The 16,278-nt window shown below is 44.9% G+C and overlaps 1 protein-coding gene across 4 annotated transcripts in view; it reads left to right on the plus strand.

Moving 5' to 3' along the window:
* Nucleotides 1–16,278, plus strand: part of tulp4a (TUB like protein 4a) — a 560,980-nt gene that overhangs the window by 276,106 nt on the left and 268,596 nt on the right. For all 4 annotated transcript variants that reach the window (XM_068044726.1, XM_068044727.1, XM_068044728.1 and 1 more), the window contains one exon: nt 7,639–7,819. In XM_068044726.1, coding sequence (XP_067900827.1) covers nt 7,639–7,819 — 181 coding nt within the window. The remainder of the gene's footprint in view (nt 1–7,638; nt 7,820–16,278) is intronic.

The following is a 16,278-nucleotide window of genomic DNA, read 5'->3' on the forward strand; positions in this document are numbered from 1 at the left end:
GAGAAAACCCACGCAGACACAGGGAGAACTTGCAAACTCCACACAGGCAGTACCCAGAATTGAACCCGGGTTGCTGGAGCTGTGAGGCTGCGGTGCTAACCACTGCGCCACTGTGCCGCCCAAGCTTCTCCCTATCTGCCCTGTCCATGCCCCTCATAATCTTGTACACCTGGATTAGGTCACCCCTCAGCCTTCTCCGCTTCAGTGAGAACAACCCAAGCCTATCCAACCTCTCTTCATAGCTTAAATGTTCTATCCCAGGCAACATCCCAGTGAATCGCCTCTGCACCCCCTCCAATGCAATCACATTCTTCCTATAATGTGGCGACCAGAATTGCACACAGTACTCTAGCTGTGGCCTTACCAAAGTTCTGTACAACTCCAACATGACCTCCCTGCTTTTGTAATCTATGCCTCGATTGATAAAGGCAAGTGTCCCATATGCCTTTTACACCACCCTATTAACCTGCCCTTCTGCCTTCAGAGATCTATGGACAAACACGCCAAGGTCCCTTTGTTCCTCGGAATTTCCCAGTGTCAGGCCATTCATTGAATACTTCCGTGTCACATTACTCCTTCCAAAATGTATCACCTCACACTTTTCAGCGTTAAATTCCATCTGCCACTTTTCTGCCCATTTGACCATCCCGTCTATATCTTCCTGGAACTCAAGACACTCCACCTCACTGTTAACCACTCAGCCAATCTTTGTGTCATCTGCGAACTTACTGATCCTACCCCCGACATAGTCATCTATGTCGTTTATATAAATGACAAACAATAGGGGACCCAGCACAGATCCCTGTGGTACGCCACTGGACACTGGCTTCCAGTCACTAAAACAGCCGTCTGTCATCACTCTCTGTCTCCTCCAGCTAAGCCAATTTTGAATCCACCTTATCAAGTTACCTTGTATCCCATGTGCATTTGCTTTCTTGATAGGTCTCCCATGTGGGACCTTTTCAAAGGCTTTGCTGAAATCCATGTAAACTACATCAACTGCACTACCCTCATCTACACATGTGGTCACATGCTCAAAAAATTCGATCAAATTTGTTAGGCATGACCTCCCTCTGACAAAGCCATGCTGACTATTCCTAATCAAATTTTGCCTCTCCAAGTGGTGATAGATTCTCTCCAATTTTCTCCAATAGTTTCCCTACCACTGACTCACTGGTCTGTAGTTCCCTGGCTTATCTCAGCAACCTTTCTTAAATAGTGGGACCACATTAGCTGTTCTCCAGTCCTCTGGCATCTCCCCTGTGGCCAGAGAGGAATTAAAAATTAGGGTCAGAGCCCCTGCAATCTCCACCCTCGCCTCCCACAGCATCCTGGTACACAAATCGTCCGGACCTGGAGATTTGTCCACTTTTAAGCCTTCCAAAACCTCCAATACCTTGTCACTCCCTATGACAATTTGCTCAAGAATCTCACAGTCTCTCTCTCTAAGTTCCATATCTACATCCTCTTTCTCTTGGGTGAAGACAGATGTGAAGTATTCGTTCAACACCCTACCAATGTCCTCTGGCTCCACCCACAAATTTCCCCCTTGCGCCCTAATGGGTCCTACTCTTTCCCTGGTTATCCTCTTCCCATTGATACACTTATAGAATATCTTGGGATTTTCCCTACTTTTACCAGACAGAGCTTTCTCATATCCCCTCTTTGCTCTCCTAATTGCTTTCTTAAGCTCCATCCTACACTTTCTGTACTCCACTAATGCTTCCATTGATTTGCTCTCCTTGTATTTGCTAAAAGCCTCTCTTCCTTCTCATCGTACCCTGAATGTTTCTGGTCATCCATGGTTCTCTGGGCTCGTTGCTCCTACCTATTACCCTAGAGGGAACGTGTTGGGTCTGTACCCTCCCCATTTCCTTTTTGAATGCCCCCCACTGCTCTTCTGTAGATTTCCCGACAAGTAACTCTTTCCAGTCTACCTTGGCCAGATCCTGCCTTATTTTACTAAAATTCGCTCTCCCCCAATCCAAAACCTTTTTTTGCAACTTGTCTATTTCTTTCTCCATAACAAGATTAAATTGTGCCATGTTGTGGTCGCTAACACCAAAATGCTTCCCCACCAACACATCAACCACCTGTCCGGCTTCATTCCCCAGAATTAGGTCGAGCACTGCACCCTCCCTTGTTGGATCCTCTACATATTGAGCTAAAAAGTTCTCCTGTATACATTTTAAGAACTCCACTCCATCTAAGCCCTTAACATGATGACTATTCCAATTAATGTTGGGAAAGTTGAAATCACCTAATATAATTACCCTATTATTTTTACACACCTCTGCAAATTGCGCACATATTTGCTCCTCAATTTCCCGCTGACTATCTGGGGTCTATAATAAACACCTAGCAATGTGGCTGTCCCTTTTCTATTCCTAAACTCTACCCATAAAGCTTCATTTGATGCCCTCTCCAAGATATCCTTACTGCAGTAACTGATTCCTTAACTAATATTGCAATGCCCCCTCCTCTTTTACCCCCTCCTCTGTCTTGCCTGAAGATTCTATCTTCCGGGATATTGAGCTGCCAATCCTGCCCCTCCCTCAACCATATCTCCGTGATGGCTACTATATCACAATTCCACGTGTCAATCATTGCCCTTAACTCATCCGTTTTACCTGCAATACTCCTGGCATTAAAGTAGAGGCCTTCCATCCTGGTCTTACTCCCTTGAAACTTTCTTCCGCTGTATTCCCTCTGACTTGTTCGCTTTCCTGTGTTTAGCTGTGTCCCTATTCTGCTCGGAGTCTGCATCCCCTTCCCCTGCCAAATTAATTTAAATTCCTCCCAACATCACTGACAAACCCGCCAGCAAGGATGTTAGTCCGCCTCTGGTTCAGATGTAGACCGTCCCACTTGTACAGGTCCCACCTTCCCCAGAAACAGTCCCAGTGATCCAGTAATCTAAAACCCTCCCTCCTGCAGCTACTCTTAAGCCACACATTCACCTGTGCTATTCTCCTATTTCTATACTCGCTAGCACGTGGCACTGGGAGTAATCCAGAGATTACAACCCGAGAGGTCCTGCTTTTTAGTCTACTACCTAACTCCCTGAATTCTTGATGCAAGACCTCATCCCTCTTTCTACCTATGTCATTGGTACCAACATGTACCATGACCTCTGCCTTATCACCCTCCCCTTTCAGGATGCCCTGCAGCCGTTCAGTGACATCCCGGACCCTGGCACCAGGGAGGCAACACACCATCCTGGAGTCACGTTGACAGCCACAGTAGCGCCTATCTGTTCCCCTGACTATAGAATCCCCTATTACTATTGCTCTTCCTCTCTTTCCCCCTTCCTGTGCAGACAGGCTGCTTGTGGTGCCAGAAGCATGGCTCTGTCCACACTCCCTGGAGGAACCAGACTCATCAGCCTCCAAAATGGAATACTGATTTGCAAGCGGGACCCCAGGGGACTCCTGAACTACCTGCCTGATTCTCTTGGACTGCCTGGTGGTTGCCTTCCTCAAGTCCCTTCAGCTGCGGTGTGACCACCTCTCTAAACGTGCTATCCACAATGCTCTCAGACTCGCGGATGCTCCATAGTGTTTCCAGCCGCCGTTCCAGCTCTGAAACTCGAGCTTCCAGGAGCTGCAGCTGGACACACTTCCTGCACACATGCTGGTCCCGGGGACTGGAAATGTTCCCGGATTCCCACATGCAGCAAGAGGAGCAAACCATGGCTTCAAGCTCTCCTGCCATGACTAAACCCTTTAAATTTAAAACTTTAGAAGATTAGAAGCTGTTTAGAAGACTGAAGCTGTTATCGTTGGCCCCCATTACAAACTCCATAAACTTGTTGCTGACAAAGTTCCAGATTTGGAACTTTCAGTCTTGTCTTTAAACCTTCCATGATCTTTTCCTCCTTGTTTCTGTAACACCCCCCTCAACCAACTTCCATCCCCATGGCCGAAATCTCTGTTTCTCCAATATTTGTCTCTTATGCAACCCAATACCGTTCATCCCACCTTGAAACTACAGTCTAGAACTCCCATCCTAAACTTCTCACCCATCATACCATTCCTTAATCTCCTCTGTTCTCAACGAAAGACCAACTTTTAATGCCTTCTTATTTGTGTTGCCGTAGCAGCATTCCTATATCATGGAGTCCAAAACTTCACAGAAAGCTCCAACTGTGACTTTGATTTTGTATAGATTGGTATCACCTTTGCACTGGGAGCATACTAATAGTATTTCTCCTGGCAGACATGGTGTCAACCACTTGCTTTATATAGGAATGAACAATGGTTTGGCTTAAATAAAAACAAGAAATGCTGGAACCACTCAGCAGGTCTGGCAGCATCTGTGGAAAGAGAAGCAGAGTTAACGTTTCGGGTCAGTGACCCTTCATCGGAATGGTTTGGCTTACCTGCCGTATGCCTTGACGTGGCCTGGAAGAATCCTGTGGTTGTGTGGGATGCAGTAGTGAACTTCTGAGCCTTTGTGAATTGGTCCTTCTCGTCCAATTCATGCAGGGCTATGGAAATACCCAAAGGAATTTTCATCATAGAGTCATAGAGTCGTACAGCATTGAAACAGGCCCTTCGGCCCACCGCGTCCATGCCAACCATAATGCCTATCCATACTAATCCCACCTGCCTGCATTAATTCTATATCCCTCAATGCCTTGCTCATTCAAGTGCCTGTCCAGATGCCTCTTAAATGTCGCTACTGTTGCTGCATCCACCACCTCCTCAGGCAGCTCATTCCAGATACCCACTATTCTTTGTGTGAAAAATTTACCCAGCTGATCCCCTTTAAACCTCCTCCCTCTCACCTTAAATCTATGCCCTCTAGTTTTAGTCACGCCTACCATGGGAAACAGACTCTGGCTATCTACATTATCTCTGCCTCTCATAATTTTATATACCTCTATCATGTCCCCTCTCAGCCTCCTTCGCTCCAGGGAAAACAGACCCAGCCTATCCAATCTCTCTTTATAACTCAAGCCCTCCAAACCAGGCAACATCCTTGTGAATCTTTTCTGCACCCTCTCTAGCTTAACCACATCTTTCCTGTAGTGCGGCGACCAGAACTGCACACAGTACTCCAAATGCGGCCTAACCAACGTTATGTACAACTGTAACATGACGTCCCAACTCTTGTACTCAATGCCTCGGCCGATGAAGGCAAGCATGCCATATGCCTTCTTCACCACCCAGTCTGCCTGTGTTGCCACTTTCAGGGAACTATGTACTTGCACCCCAAGGTCTCTCTGCTCAACAACACTCCCCAGGGCCCTGCCAACATCCTCCCAACAGTTATCTGCAACCTATACTTGTAGCAGCAGTTGTCAAGGAAATTGTATCTTATCAAAATAAAGGTCTCAGTGAAAATGTGGAATGAGCAAAAAAAAGGTTTCTGTGATGTTCACTGCACAAACATAGAAATGCACGCTGCCAAAAAAAACTAGTATTCAGAGAACTGCAAACTGAATGTGACAAACTAGGCCTGTTTCTCTGCTGTATGCCCATTTTACATGAACGAGCAGCAAGCTGAGGATGAAATGTCACCTGACTTAGGGAAATTTGGTGAATGGCTTAATTTGCATAATTAACATAGGTTGTGTATACCTGCAGTGAGGCCTCTCTATTTCCATCAAAAATTGCCTGCCCAAAAAGTGGCTGCATTGTGAATCAGCCTGCAAGGTATGTGATCTTTCTGACCCACTGCCAGAAAGGTTACATGCTGTGGGAAGAGCCTGAAAAAGAACTTTTGCTTCCTATTCAATTAAATCCTTCACTCTGTCCCTTCTCTTTGTCTTTTCCAGTCTTTAGCTCACACATGTTCCTTTAATAATGCATTCAGTTTGTTTTGTCTTGTCATTTTAAGATCAAGGATAGCAATGTGTGCATTGAGATCAGTCAGGTAGAGGCTATTTATGAGCTTTTTTTTGCAGGGGAATTGCAGTTATGGGGGTTAAGATGGGCAAAATATTATCCAAAATGTTGCCAAAGCGCACTAAGCTTGGAAGGCCCTTTAATATAATGCCACCTACAAACATCATAGGCAATTTCAAATGGAGCAGGTGTGTGCGAACACCCCTGATATTTGAAGACACTGTGGGCACTGTTTACATAGGTGAAGATGCGATGTGGCTTTAAAATATATTTTGAGGTGTTAAGGATTGAAAAGTCACTTCTACGGTAAAAAGATCACGAATCCTTGTTTTGAGGCCCGTTGTTTTTGTGATTGAGCAATGTAAATGGCAGAATGCAATATTTGTATCAAATGCACTATCTATTGCATTTCTATTAGATGCTTGAAGGGGAGAAAAGATTTTGGCTATCTTTACAATGCGTTTGTTATGAAGCCTGAAATGTCTTTTTGTCTTTCAGTGCATTTTTAAAAATGGAGTACTAAAGTTAAAAACAAAATGCCCTGCGAATCGGGAGGTTTGCATTGCAAAAGATCTTGCTGTTTGGAAATATCTTGCACGTTTAGATGTACTTGTGGAGAGGTGCTTTAGGTTAAGGGGCTTGTTAATTTATAGTGCGGAATCTCCCGAGTAGGGTCTGCACCATCGAAAACCAGCTTTATAAAAAAATGTGAAAATCAGTATAACTTGTGGGTAATCAGCCCAAATTGTCGAATTACAGGTCCCTGCCGCCTTACAGCGCGGTTCAGTGGGACCATCATCGTATGCTCCTCTGGAGCCCATTGAAGCACGCTGCAACTTCTGGTTTTTGGCGTAAGTATGCATGCCAAAAGTTGTGGTCGACGTTCGCCGCTATTGGGACTGCAAAATCCTGGCCAATATATCCCAAAATAATACATATACATACATAATACTAAGGTTCTAACCTAATTACAGAGAGCCTTGATATTAGGACACCGTTTGAATTTGCCTTGGAGAACAATAACTATCTCCTTTGTTGTGTGCCACCTATGTCAGTCATTTTTAAAATTTCTTTGTGTAGAATGGCGAATGCTCATGACTGTGTAACTTGGTTACCGATTCCCATTGTGATTTCCATTGTGAGAGAATTGGATTAACATTAGTAGAGATGTAGCTGTAAACTAGCAGATTATTAGCTAGGCTGGTGACAAGGCAATTATTTTAGTCATTTATTTTTATTACTTGTAGGAAAAATGGACAAATATTTCATTTGTGACGAAGTTGGCAATTTGTTTTGTTTTGAAAGATCTGTTTAATCTCATTATAACTGAAGGATTTCCTCTTTATATATTTCAGAAATCTTTTTTCAGTTAACGACTTTAGGAAAGCGTACATATAATTCAGGGATCATTTCAAGGCCATTTCTTGTCAAGTACAGTGACAGACACAATTTTGAGCTGCATCAGACTGCAAGGAACAGCTACATTGTTTGTGGACTGGCATAATGTCAAACTGCAAAGCCTAGTAAAGGCAAAACAAAACAATGACATACGACAAGCAGCAATTTGGCTGCTGTATATACAAAATTGATCTTAAACCCAATCCATGTAAAGCAATGATTAATGGTGTGGGAGGTACATGCTTACCCTCTATAGAATGTTCATCTTCAGTTTCATTGTTGATTCAGTATTTTACTTTAAATTGTTCAGCATCAATTTTCTAAGGGAATTTTATTGAAATTGGTTCTTTGGTATTTTGCTGTCTGTTCACTTTTTGTATCTTTGTAGGTGCTGTTTGGTACAGCTGATGGACAGGTGATAGTGATGGACTGCCATGGACGTATGCTGGCTCATGTATTACTTCATGAATCTGATGGTATCCTGGGAATGTCTTGGAATTATCCCAGTTTTCTGGTGGAGGACAGCAGCGAGAGTGACACAGACTCCGATGATTACTCACCACCACAAGGTATCCATGTATATACCTAAGTTATGATACATGTGGTCTGTAAATTCTGGAAATAAAATCTTCATGGTTACTAAATATTGTAACAGCATTGAAAGTGTGCAATTGCTTCCGCCCTGTGTTTTCACTGTATATGCCCCAGACTCCTCCATCACCATCCCTGGGTATGTTCTGTCCCATTGGCAGGACAGATCCACCGGAGGTGGCAGCACAGTGGTTTACAGTCGAGTGAGTGTCCTTGGGAGTCCTCAAAATTGACTGTGATCCCCATGAAGGCTCATGACATCAGGTCAAACACTGACAAGGAAACCTCCTGCTGATTGCCACCTACTGCCCTCCCTCAGCTGATGAACACCATGTTGAACACCACTTGGAAGAAGCACTGAAGGTAGCAAGGGGACTTCAATGTCCATCACCAAGAGTGGCTCGGTAGCACCACTACTAACTGAACTGACCGAGTCCTGAAGGACATATCTGCTGACTGGGTCTGCAGCAGGTGTTGAGAGAACCAAGATGAGGGAAAAGCCTACTTGACCTCATCCACACCTTCTCATCTATCTATCTGACACAGATGCAGCTGTCCATGACAGTATTGGTAGGAGTGACCATCGCACAGCCCTTGTGGAGACAAAGTCTCATCTTCACATTGAGGACAGCCTCCACTGTGTTGTGTGGCACTAAATCGTGTTAAATAGGATAGACTCAGAATAGATCTAACAGCTCAAAACTGGGCATCCATGAGGCGCTGTGGGCCATCAGCAACAGCAGAATTATATTGAACCACAATCTGCAACCTTGTGCCTGGCATATTGTTCAATTATCAAGCCAGCGGACAAATCCTATTTCAATGAGGATTGCAGAAGTTCATGCCAGGAGCAGCACCAGGCATTTCTAAAAATGAGATGCCAACCTGGTAGAGCTACAACACAGGACTACATGCATGCTATGGACAGGGCTAAGCAATCCCTCAACCAACGGCTCAGATTAAAGCTCTGCAGTCCTGCCACATCTAGTCGTGAATGGTGGTAGACAAACAAGTAACCAGAGGAGGAGGCTCCAAAAACATCCCCATCCTCAGTGATGGGGAGCCCAGCACGTTAGTGCAAAAGGCAAGGCTGAAGCATTTGGAACCACCTTGAGGCAGAAGTGCCAAGTGGATGATCCATCTCGGACTCCTCCTGAGGTCCTCACCATTATAGATGCCAGTCTTCAGACAATTCAATTCACTCCGTGATGCCAAGGAACTGCTGAAGCCAGTGGATACAGCAAAGACTATGGGCCCTGACAACATTCTGGCTTGTCTTCCAGAACTAGCCATGCTCTTAGCCAGATTGTTTGATTGCAGCTACAACATTGGCATCCACCCGACAGTGTGGAAAATTGCCCAGGTATGTCCTGTCCACAAACAGGACAAATCCAGTCTGTCCAATACTGCCTCATCAGTCTTCTCTCTATCGTCAGCAAAATGATGGAAGGAGTCATCAACAAAGCTATCAAGTGGCACTTACTCAGCAACAACCTGCTCACCAATGCTCAGTTTGGGTTTCGTCAGGGCCACTCAGCTCCAGACCTTATTAAGCCATGATCCAAAAATGGATGAAAGAGCTGAATTCCAGAGGTGAGTGACTATCCTGGACATCGAAGAAGCATTTGACCAAGTTTGGCATCAAGGAACCCTCGCAAAATTGAAGTCAATGGGAATCAGGGGGGAAACTCTCCACTAGGAGTCATACCTAGCATAAAAAAAGATGTTTGTGGTTGTTGGAAGTTAATCATCTCAGTCCCAGGACATTGCTGCAGGTGTTCCTCAGGGCTGTGTCCTATGCCTAATCCTCTTCAGCTGCTTCATCAATGACTGTCCCTCCAACATAGGGTCAGAAGTTGGATGTTCGCTGATGATTGCACAGTGTTCAGTACCATTCAAAACACCTCAGATACTGAAGCAGTGTGTGCCCGCCTGCAAGACCTTGACAACATTCAGGCTTGGGCTGATAAGTGGCAAGTAACATTTGCACCACGCAAGTGCCAAGCAATGACCATCACTAACAAGAGAGAGCATAACCATCTCCCCTTGACATTCAACGGCATTACCATTGCTGAATCTCCCACAATCAACATCCTGGGGCTTATCATTGACCAGAAACTTAACTGGACCATCCACATAAATACTGTGGTTACAAGGGCAGGTCAGAGGCTGGGAATTCTGGTGAATAACTCATTTCCTGACTCCCCAAAACCTGTCCTCCATCTACAAGGCACAAGCCAGGAGTGTGATGGAGTCTTCTCCACTTGCCTGGATGAGTGAAGCACCAACATCAATTAAGATGCTTGACGGCATCCAAGACAAAGCAGCCCACTTGTTTGGCACCCAATCCACTATCTTAAACATTCATTCCCTCCACCACTGATGCAGAGTGGCAGCTGTGTGTACCATATACAAGAGGCCTGCAGCAACTCACCAAGGCACCTTCGACAGTACTGTCCAAACCCACGACCTCTACCATCTGGAAGAACAAGGCAGCAGAGGCATGGGAATACCACCACCTGCAATTCCCCCTCCAAGTCACACATCTTCCTGACTTGGACCCATATCGCCATTCCTTCACTGTCGCTGGGTCAAAGTCCTGCAGCTGCCTCGCTAACAGCACTCTGAGTGCACCTAGAGCACATGGACTGTAGCAGTTCAAGAAGGCAGCTCAGCACCACCTTCTCAAGGGCAATTTTTGATGATCAATAAGAGCTGGCCTTGCCAGCGACACTGACATCCCAGGAATGAATAAAAAAAATGTAGATCCTGCAGTAAAAACTGAGAGTAAAAGCTGATTTTCTTGCCATCCACAAAATTTGGGAAAAGACAACTTTTTAAGGGTTTGTTTCTGACATAAAGCTAAGAATTCACACTAAATTCATTCAATTAGTATTTGAAGCCAAAACACAAAGGGCACTCTGTTCATGGGAATGTGCTTGGCAAACCTTTTTTGTTCAGAAGCCAAAGAGGCATGCATCACTTTTATTGTAATGACGCTGTTACAAGCGACACGGCATGACTTTGATACAGTTTGTCATTGCAACATGTATGGCAAACTTTTCTTCATCTACAATGTTTCAGGAAATTTGTACTTCTTTAGTATTTAAGTCCCCATTTGTAGTGACTTCCAATATGTGGCAGTTAATTATTTCTAGAGGGATGGTCATAATAACTTAGATGGCATATTGTCGGTGATATGAACGTGCTTTCCATGCTTAGAAAGTTTTTAAAAATCTAAATTAGCCAACAGAAATGTAATGCATGAGAATTTATTTTAGACCACTAAATGCAACTCTGGCTAGCTGACTTATTTCAATCTGTGTCATCCCTTCACTGTCCGACAGATTGCGGTATCTTGCTCCTTCAACTCTTGATATTTTAAAAGGGAATTGCAATAATTCATTCAACCACAATGACACATGCTTTATAAACAGGATGGTATTTGGATTTTAAAAAGTTCCTCAGATTCTCAAAAATTTAACATTTGAAAGCTTGGAAAGTTGATTCCAATAGGAATAATAACTACAGTGGTGCAGTCTTCCAAAATTGACAGCTTATGCGAGAAATTTAAATTTGTTCTTTTCTTTTGCCATTGTCATCCTGTAAGACTATATGCATGCAATGTAATACAAAGAACAAAGAAAATTACAGCACAGGAACAGGCCCTTCGGCCCTCCAAGCCTGCGCCGATCCAGATCCTCTATCTAAACATGTCGCCTATTTTCTAAGGGTCTGTATCTCTTTGCTTCCTGCCCATTCATGTATCTGTCTAGATACATCTTAAAAGACGCTATCGTGCCCGCGTCTACCACCTCCGCTGGCAATGCGTTCCAGGCACCCACCACCCTCTGCATAAAGAACTTTCCACGCATATCCCCCCTAAACTTTTCCCGTCTCACTTTGAACTCGTGACCCCTAGTAATTGAATCCCCCACTCTGGGAAAAAGCTTCTTGCTATCCACCCTGTCTATACCTCTCATGATTTTGTACACCTCAATCAGGTCCCCCCTCAACCTCCGTCTTTCTAATGAAAATAATCCGAATCTGCTCAACCTCTCTTCATAGCTAGCGCCCTCCATACCAGGCAACATCCTGGTGAACCTCCTCTGCACCCTCTCCATAGCATCTACATCCTTTTGGTAATGTGGCGACCAGAACTGCACGCAGTATTCCAAATGTGGCCGAACCAAAGTCTTATACAACTGTAACATGACCTGCCAACCCTTGTACTCAATACCCCGTCCGATGAAGGAAAGCATGCCGTATGCCTTCTTGACCACTCTATTGACCTGCGTTGCCACCTTCAGGGAACAATGGACCTGAACACCCAAATCTCTCTGTGCATCAATTTTCCCCAGGACTTTTCCATTTACTGTATAATTCACTCTTGAATTGGATCTTCCAAAATGCATCACCTCGCATTTGCCCTGATTGAACTCCATCTGCCATTGCTCTGCCCAACTCTCCAATCTATTTATATTCTGCTGTATTCTCTGACAGTCCCCTTCACTATCTGCTACTCCACCAATCTTAGTGTCGTCTGCAAACTTGCTAATCAGACCACCTATACTTTCCTCCAAATCATTTATGTATATCACAAACAACAGTGGTCCCAGCACGGATCCCTATGGAACACCACTGGTCACACGTCTCCATTTTGAGAAACTCCCTTCCACTGCTACTCTCTGTCTCCTGTTGCCCAGCCAGTTCTTTATTCATCTAGCTAGTACACCCTGGACCCCATGCGACTTCACTTTCTCCATTAGCCTACCATAGGGAACCTTATCAAATGCCTTACTGAAGTGCATGTATATGACATCTACAGCCCTTCCCTCATCAATCAACTTTGTCACTTCCTCAAAGAATTCTATTAAGTTGGTAAGACATGACCTTCCCTGCACAAAACCATGTTGCCTATCACTGATAAGCCCATTTTCTTCCAAATGGGAATAGATCCTATCCCTCAGTATCTTCTCCAGCAGCTTCCCTACCACTGACGTCAGGCTCACCGGTCTATAATTACCTGGATTTTCCCTGCTACCCTTCTTAAACAAGGGGACAACATTAGCAATTCTCCAGTCCTCCGGGACCTCACCCGTGTTTAAGGATGCTGCAAAGATATCTGTTAAGGCCCCAGCTATTTCCTCTCTCGCTTCCCTCAGTAACCTGGGATAGATCCCATCCGGACCTGGGGACTTGTCCACCTTAATGCCTTTTAGAATACCCAACACTTCCTCCCTCCTTATGCCGACTTGACCGAGAGTAATCAAACGTCTGTCCCTAACCTCAACATCCGTCATGTCCCTCTCCTCGGTGAATACCGATGCAAAGTACTCATTTAGAATCTCACCCATTTTCTCTGACTCCACGCATAACTTTCCTCCTTTGTCCTTGAGTGGGCCAATCCTTTCTCTAGTTACCCTCTTGCTCCTTATATATGAATAAAAGGCTTTGGGACTTTCCTTAACCCTGTTTGCTAAAGATATTTCATGACCCCTTTTAGCCCTCTTAATTCCTCGTTTCAGATTGGTCCTACATTCCCGATATTCTTTCAAAGCTTCGTCTTTCTTCAGCCTCCTAGACCTTATGTATGCTTCCTTTTTCCTCTTAGCTAATCTCACAATTTCACCTGTCATCCATGGTTCCCTAATCTTGCCATTTCTATCCCTCATTTTCACAGGAACATGTCTCTCCTGCACGCCAATCAACCTCCCTTTAAAAGCCTCCCACATATCAAATGTGGATTTACCTTCAAACAGCTGCTCCCAATCTACATTCCCCAGCTCCTGCCGAATTTTGGTATAGTTGGCCTTCCCCCAATTTAGCACTCTTCCTTTGGGACCACTCTCGTCTTTGTCCATGAGTATTCTAAAACTTACGGAATTGTGATCACTATTCCCAAAGTAGTCCCCTACTGAAACGTCAACCGCCTGGCCGGGCTCATTCCCCAACACCAGGTCCAGTATGGCCCCTTCCCGAGTTGGACTATTTACATGCTGCTCTAGAAAACCCTCCTGGATGCTCCTGATAAATTCTGCTCCATCTAGACCTCTAACACTAAGTGAATCCCAGTCAATGTTGGGAAAATTAAAATCTCCTATCACCACCACCCTGTTGCTCCTACATCTTTCCATAATCTGTTTACATATTTGTACCTCTATCTCACGCTCGCTGTTGGGAGGCCTGTGGTACAGCCCCAACATTGTTACCGCACCCTTCCTATTTCTGAGTTCTGCCCATATTGCCTCACTGCTCGAGTCCTCCATAGTGCCCTCCTTCAGCACAGCTGTGATATCCTCTTTGACCAGTACTGCAACTCCTCCACCCCTTTTACCTCCCTCTCTATCCCGCTGGAAGCATCGATATCCTGGGATATTTAGTTGCCAATCATGCCCTTCCCTCAACCAAGTCTCAGTAATAGCAATAATGGCAGTGACAAGGATCAATCTGTAAATGGCCATTTTGTATTTATACCCTCTGGTTCTGGACCTAACCACAAGTGGAAACTGTTTCTCCACATCCACCCTTTAGAATCCTTCAAAATTTTAAAGACTTTTCAGGTCTTCTCTTTTAATGAGCCCATTGGCTGTTCATCTTTCCTGATGGCTGCATCCTCTCAATTTTGCTAACCTACTTGTATACCTTTTCAACAATTTTTTCACTGTTTTGGTATCCTTTTTGTACTGGTTGGCATCTTTCCATCTACGAAAGATGATGGACAAGCAGCAAACAGTCCATTTAGGTGGAGTATCTTCTCTTGGTTCACCTTTGCTGATGGCTGTGAAGGCCAATCCTTGAGAGGCAGGTTCTGCCACAAATGCCACACGTGAAGCTGCCAAGTGACACTATGCATTGTTGTTTTTGACGTCGGCGCCTGTTGCCAAGCTGCTGTAGCAACTTGTCATTGTGGTCGTGCACACCAGTCCATAGGATGTGTCTCCGTTTCCCATTTCACCAGCTAGTGACTCCCAGGTGCAGTAGTCAACATTTAGGGCCTTCATGTTACGCTTGCAAACATTCTTGAAGCAGAGCCTAGGGCGCCCCACTGGTCATCTGGCTCCAGCTACCTCACCATACCTAGGTCTTTGGGTATGCAACTGTCTCCATCCTGTGGACATGCCCAAACTACCAAAATCGCCTCTGTTTAATTGGTACCAACACACTTGGAAGCTCTGCCTTTGAGAGGATTGCCGCATTTGTGATTTTGTCCTGCCAGGATATACCCATAATGTGCCACTATTTGGAGAGCAGAACTGTACACAGTACTGTGAGTGGTAAGAAAACTGTAAGAAAAGAGATACAGACCCTTAGAAAATAGGCGACATGTTTAGATAGAGGATCTGGATCGGCGCAGGCTTGGAGGGCCGAAGGGCCTGTTCCTGTGCTGTAATTTTCTTTGTTCGTTGTTCTTTGTTCTTTGGTCTAAATAATATTCTGTATAAAATTAACATATTCTGCCAGCAATTCAGTTGAATAAGTTTCTAAGCTATAAAATTAAATACGCTTTTTTTTACTGAAGTACAGTGAGTTTTTCTTCAGAACATTTTGTCTGGCCTACTGAGTAAAGTGTAATACTCTGTGTAACACTATTCCAGACAACCAGAGGTTTTGATTATCGTGCAATTTAGCTTATTTGACTCAGGTCAGTTGCTGCAACTGGGCGACGGATGGAGCAAAAATTGGTTAGGGTCCTGCTGTTGATCATTGTCAAGTGATCCTTGACAGAGTGTGTGTGTGTGTGCATGTGTGCGTGCGCTTTTCTCCTCCACTGTCCTTGAACATGTCGCCTCCCATGTCCTGCCCATCCTCCCTGGGACTGTGGTTGGGACTGTATGGGGGGGGCAGTGGATGGCGATGGAGGCGGGAGGGGGGGTGGTCTTTGAAATGGCATTGGGCCGGGCCTCCGCGTCATCACACCGGGATGCGATTTCACGAGTGGTGGACAGCAAGTCCTGTGGGGACTCCACTCGTATTTTGAAAACAAGCAATTAAAAAGTAATTTAGATGATTAAGGATGCAATTGAAAGTGATTTTATGGGCCCCTCTGAATTTTTCGAGTAGCCCATGGGCATTATGGGGTGTCAGAGCCTCAGCAGCTTTTAAAGGGCAGCAACAGAGCGGCAGCTGTTGGTGTTGGGGAGGCGGTGGCGCAGTGGTATTGTCACTTGACTAGTAACCCAGAGACTCAGGGTATTGCTCTGGGGACATGGGTTCAAATCCCACCACGGCAGAAGGTGGAATTTGAATTCAAGTAATAAAAATCTGGAATTTTTAAAAAAGTTGTCGATTGTTTGAAAATAACACGTCTGGTTCACTAATATCCTTTGGGGAAGGAAGTCTGCCGTCCTTACCTGGTCTGGCCTACAAGTGACTCCAGACGCATAGCAATGTGGTTGACTCTTACATGCCCTCTGAAATGTCCTAGCAAGCCACT

This window comes from Heterodontus francisci, chromosome 13 (assembly GCF_036365525.1).
Source record: "Heterodontus francisci isolate sHetFra1 chromosome 13, sHetFra1.hap1, whole genome shotgun sequence".
In the NCBI taxonomy this organism is placed as follows: Eukaryota; Metazoa; Chordata; class Chondrichthyes; order Heterodontiformes; family Heterodontidae; genus Heterodontus; species Heterodontus francisci.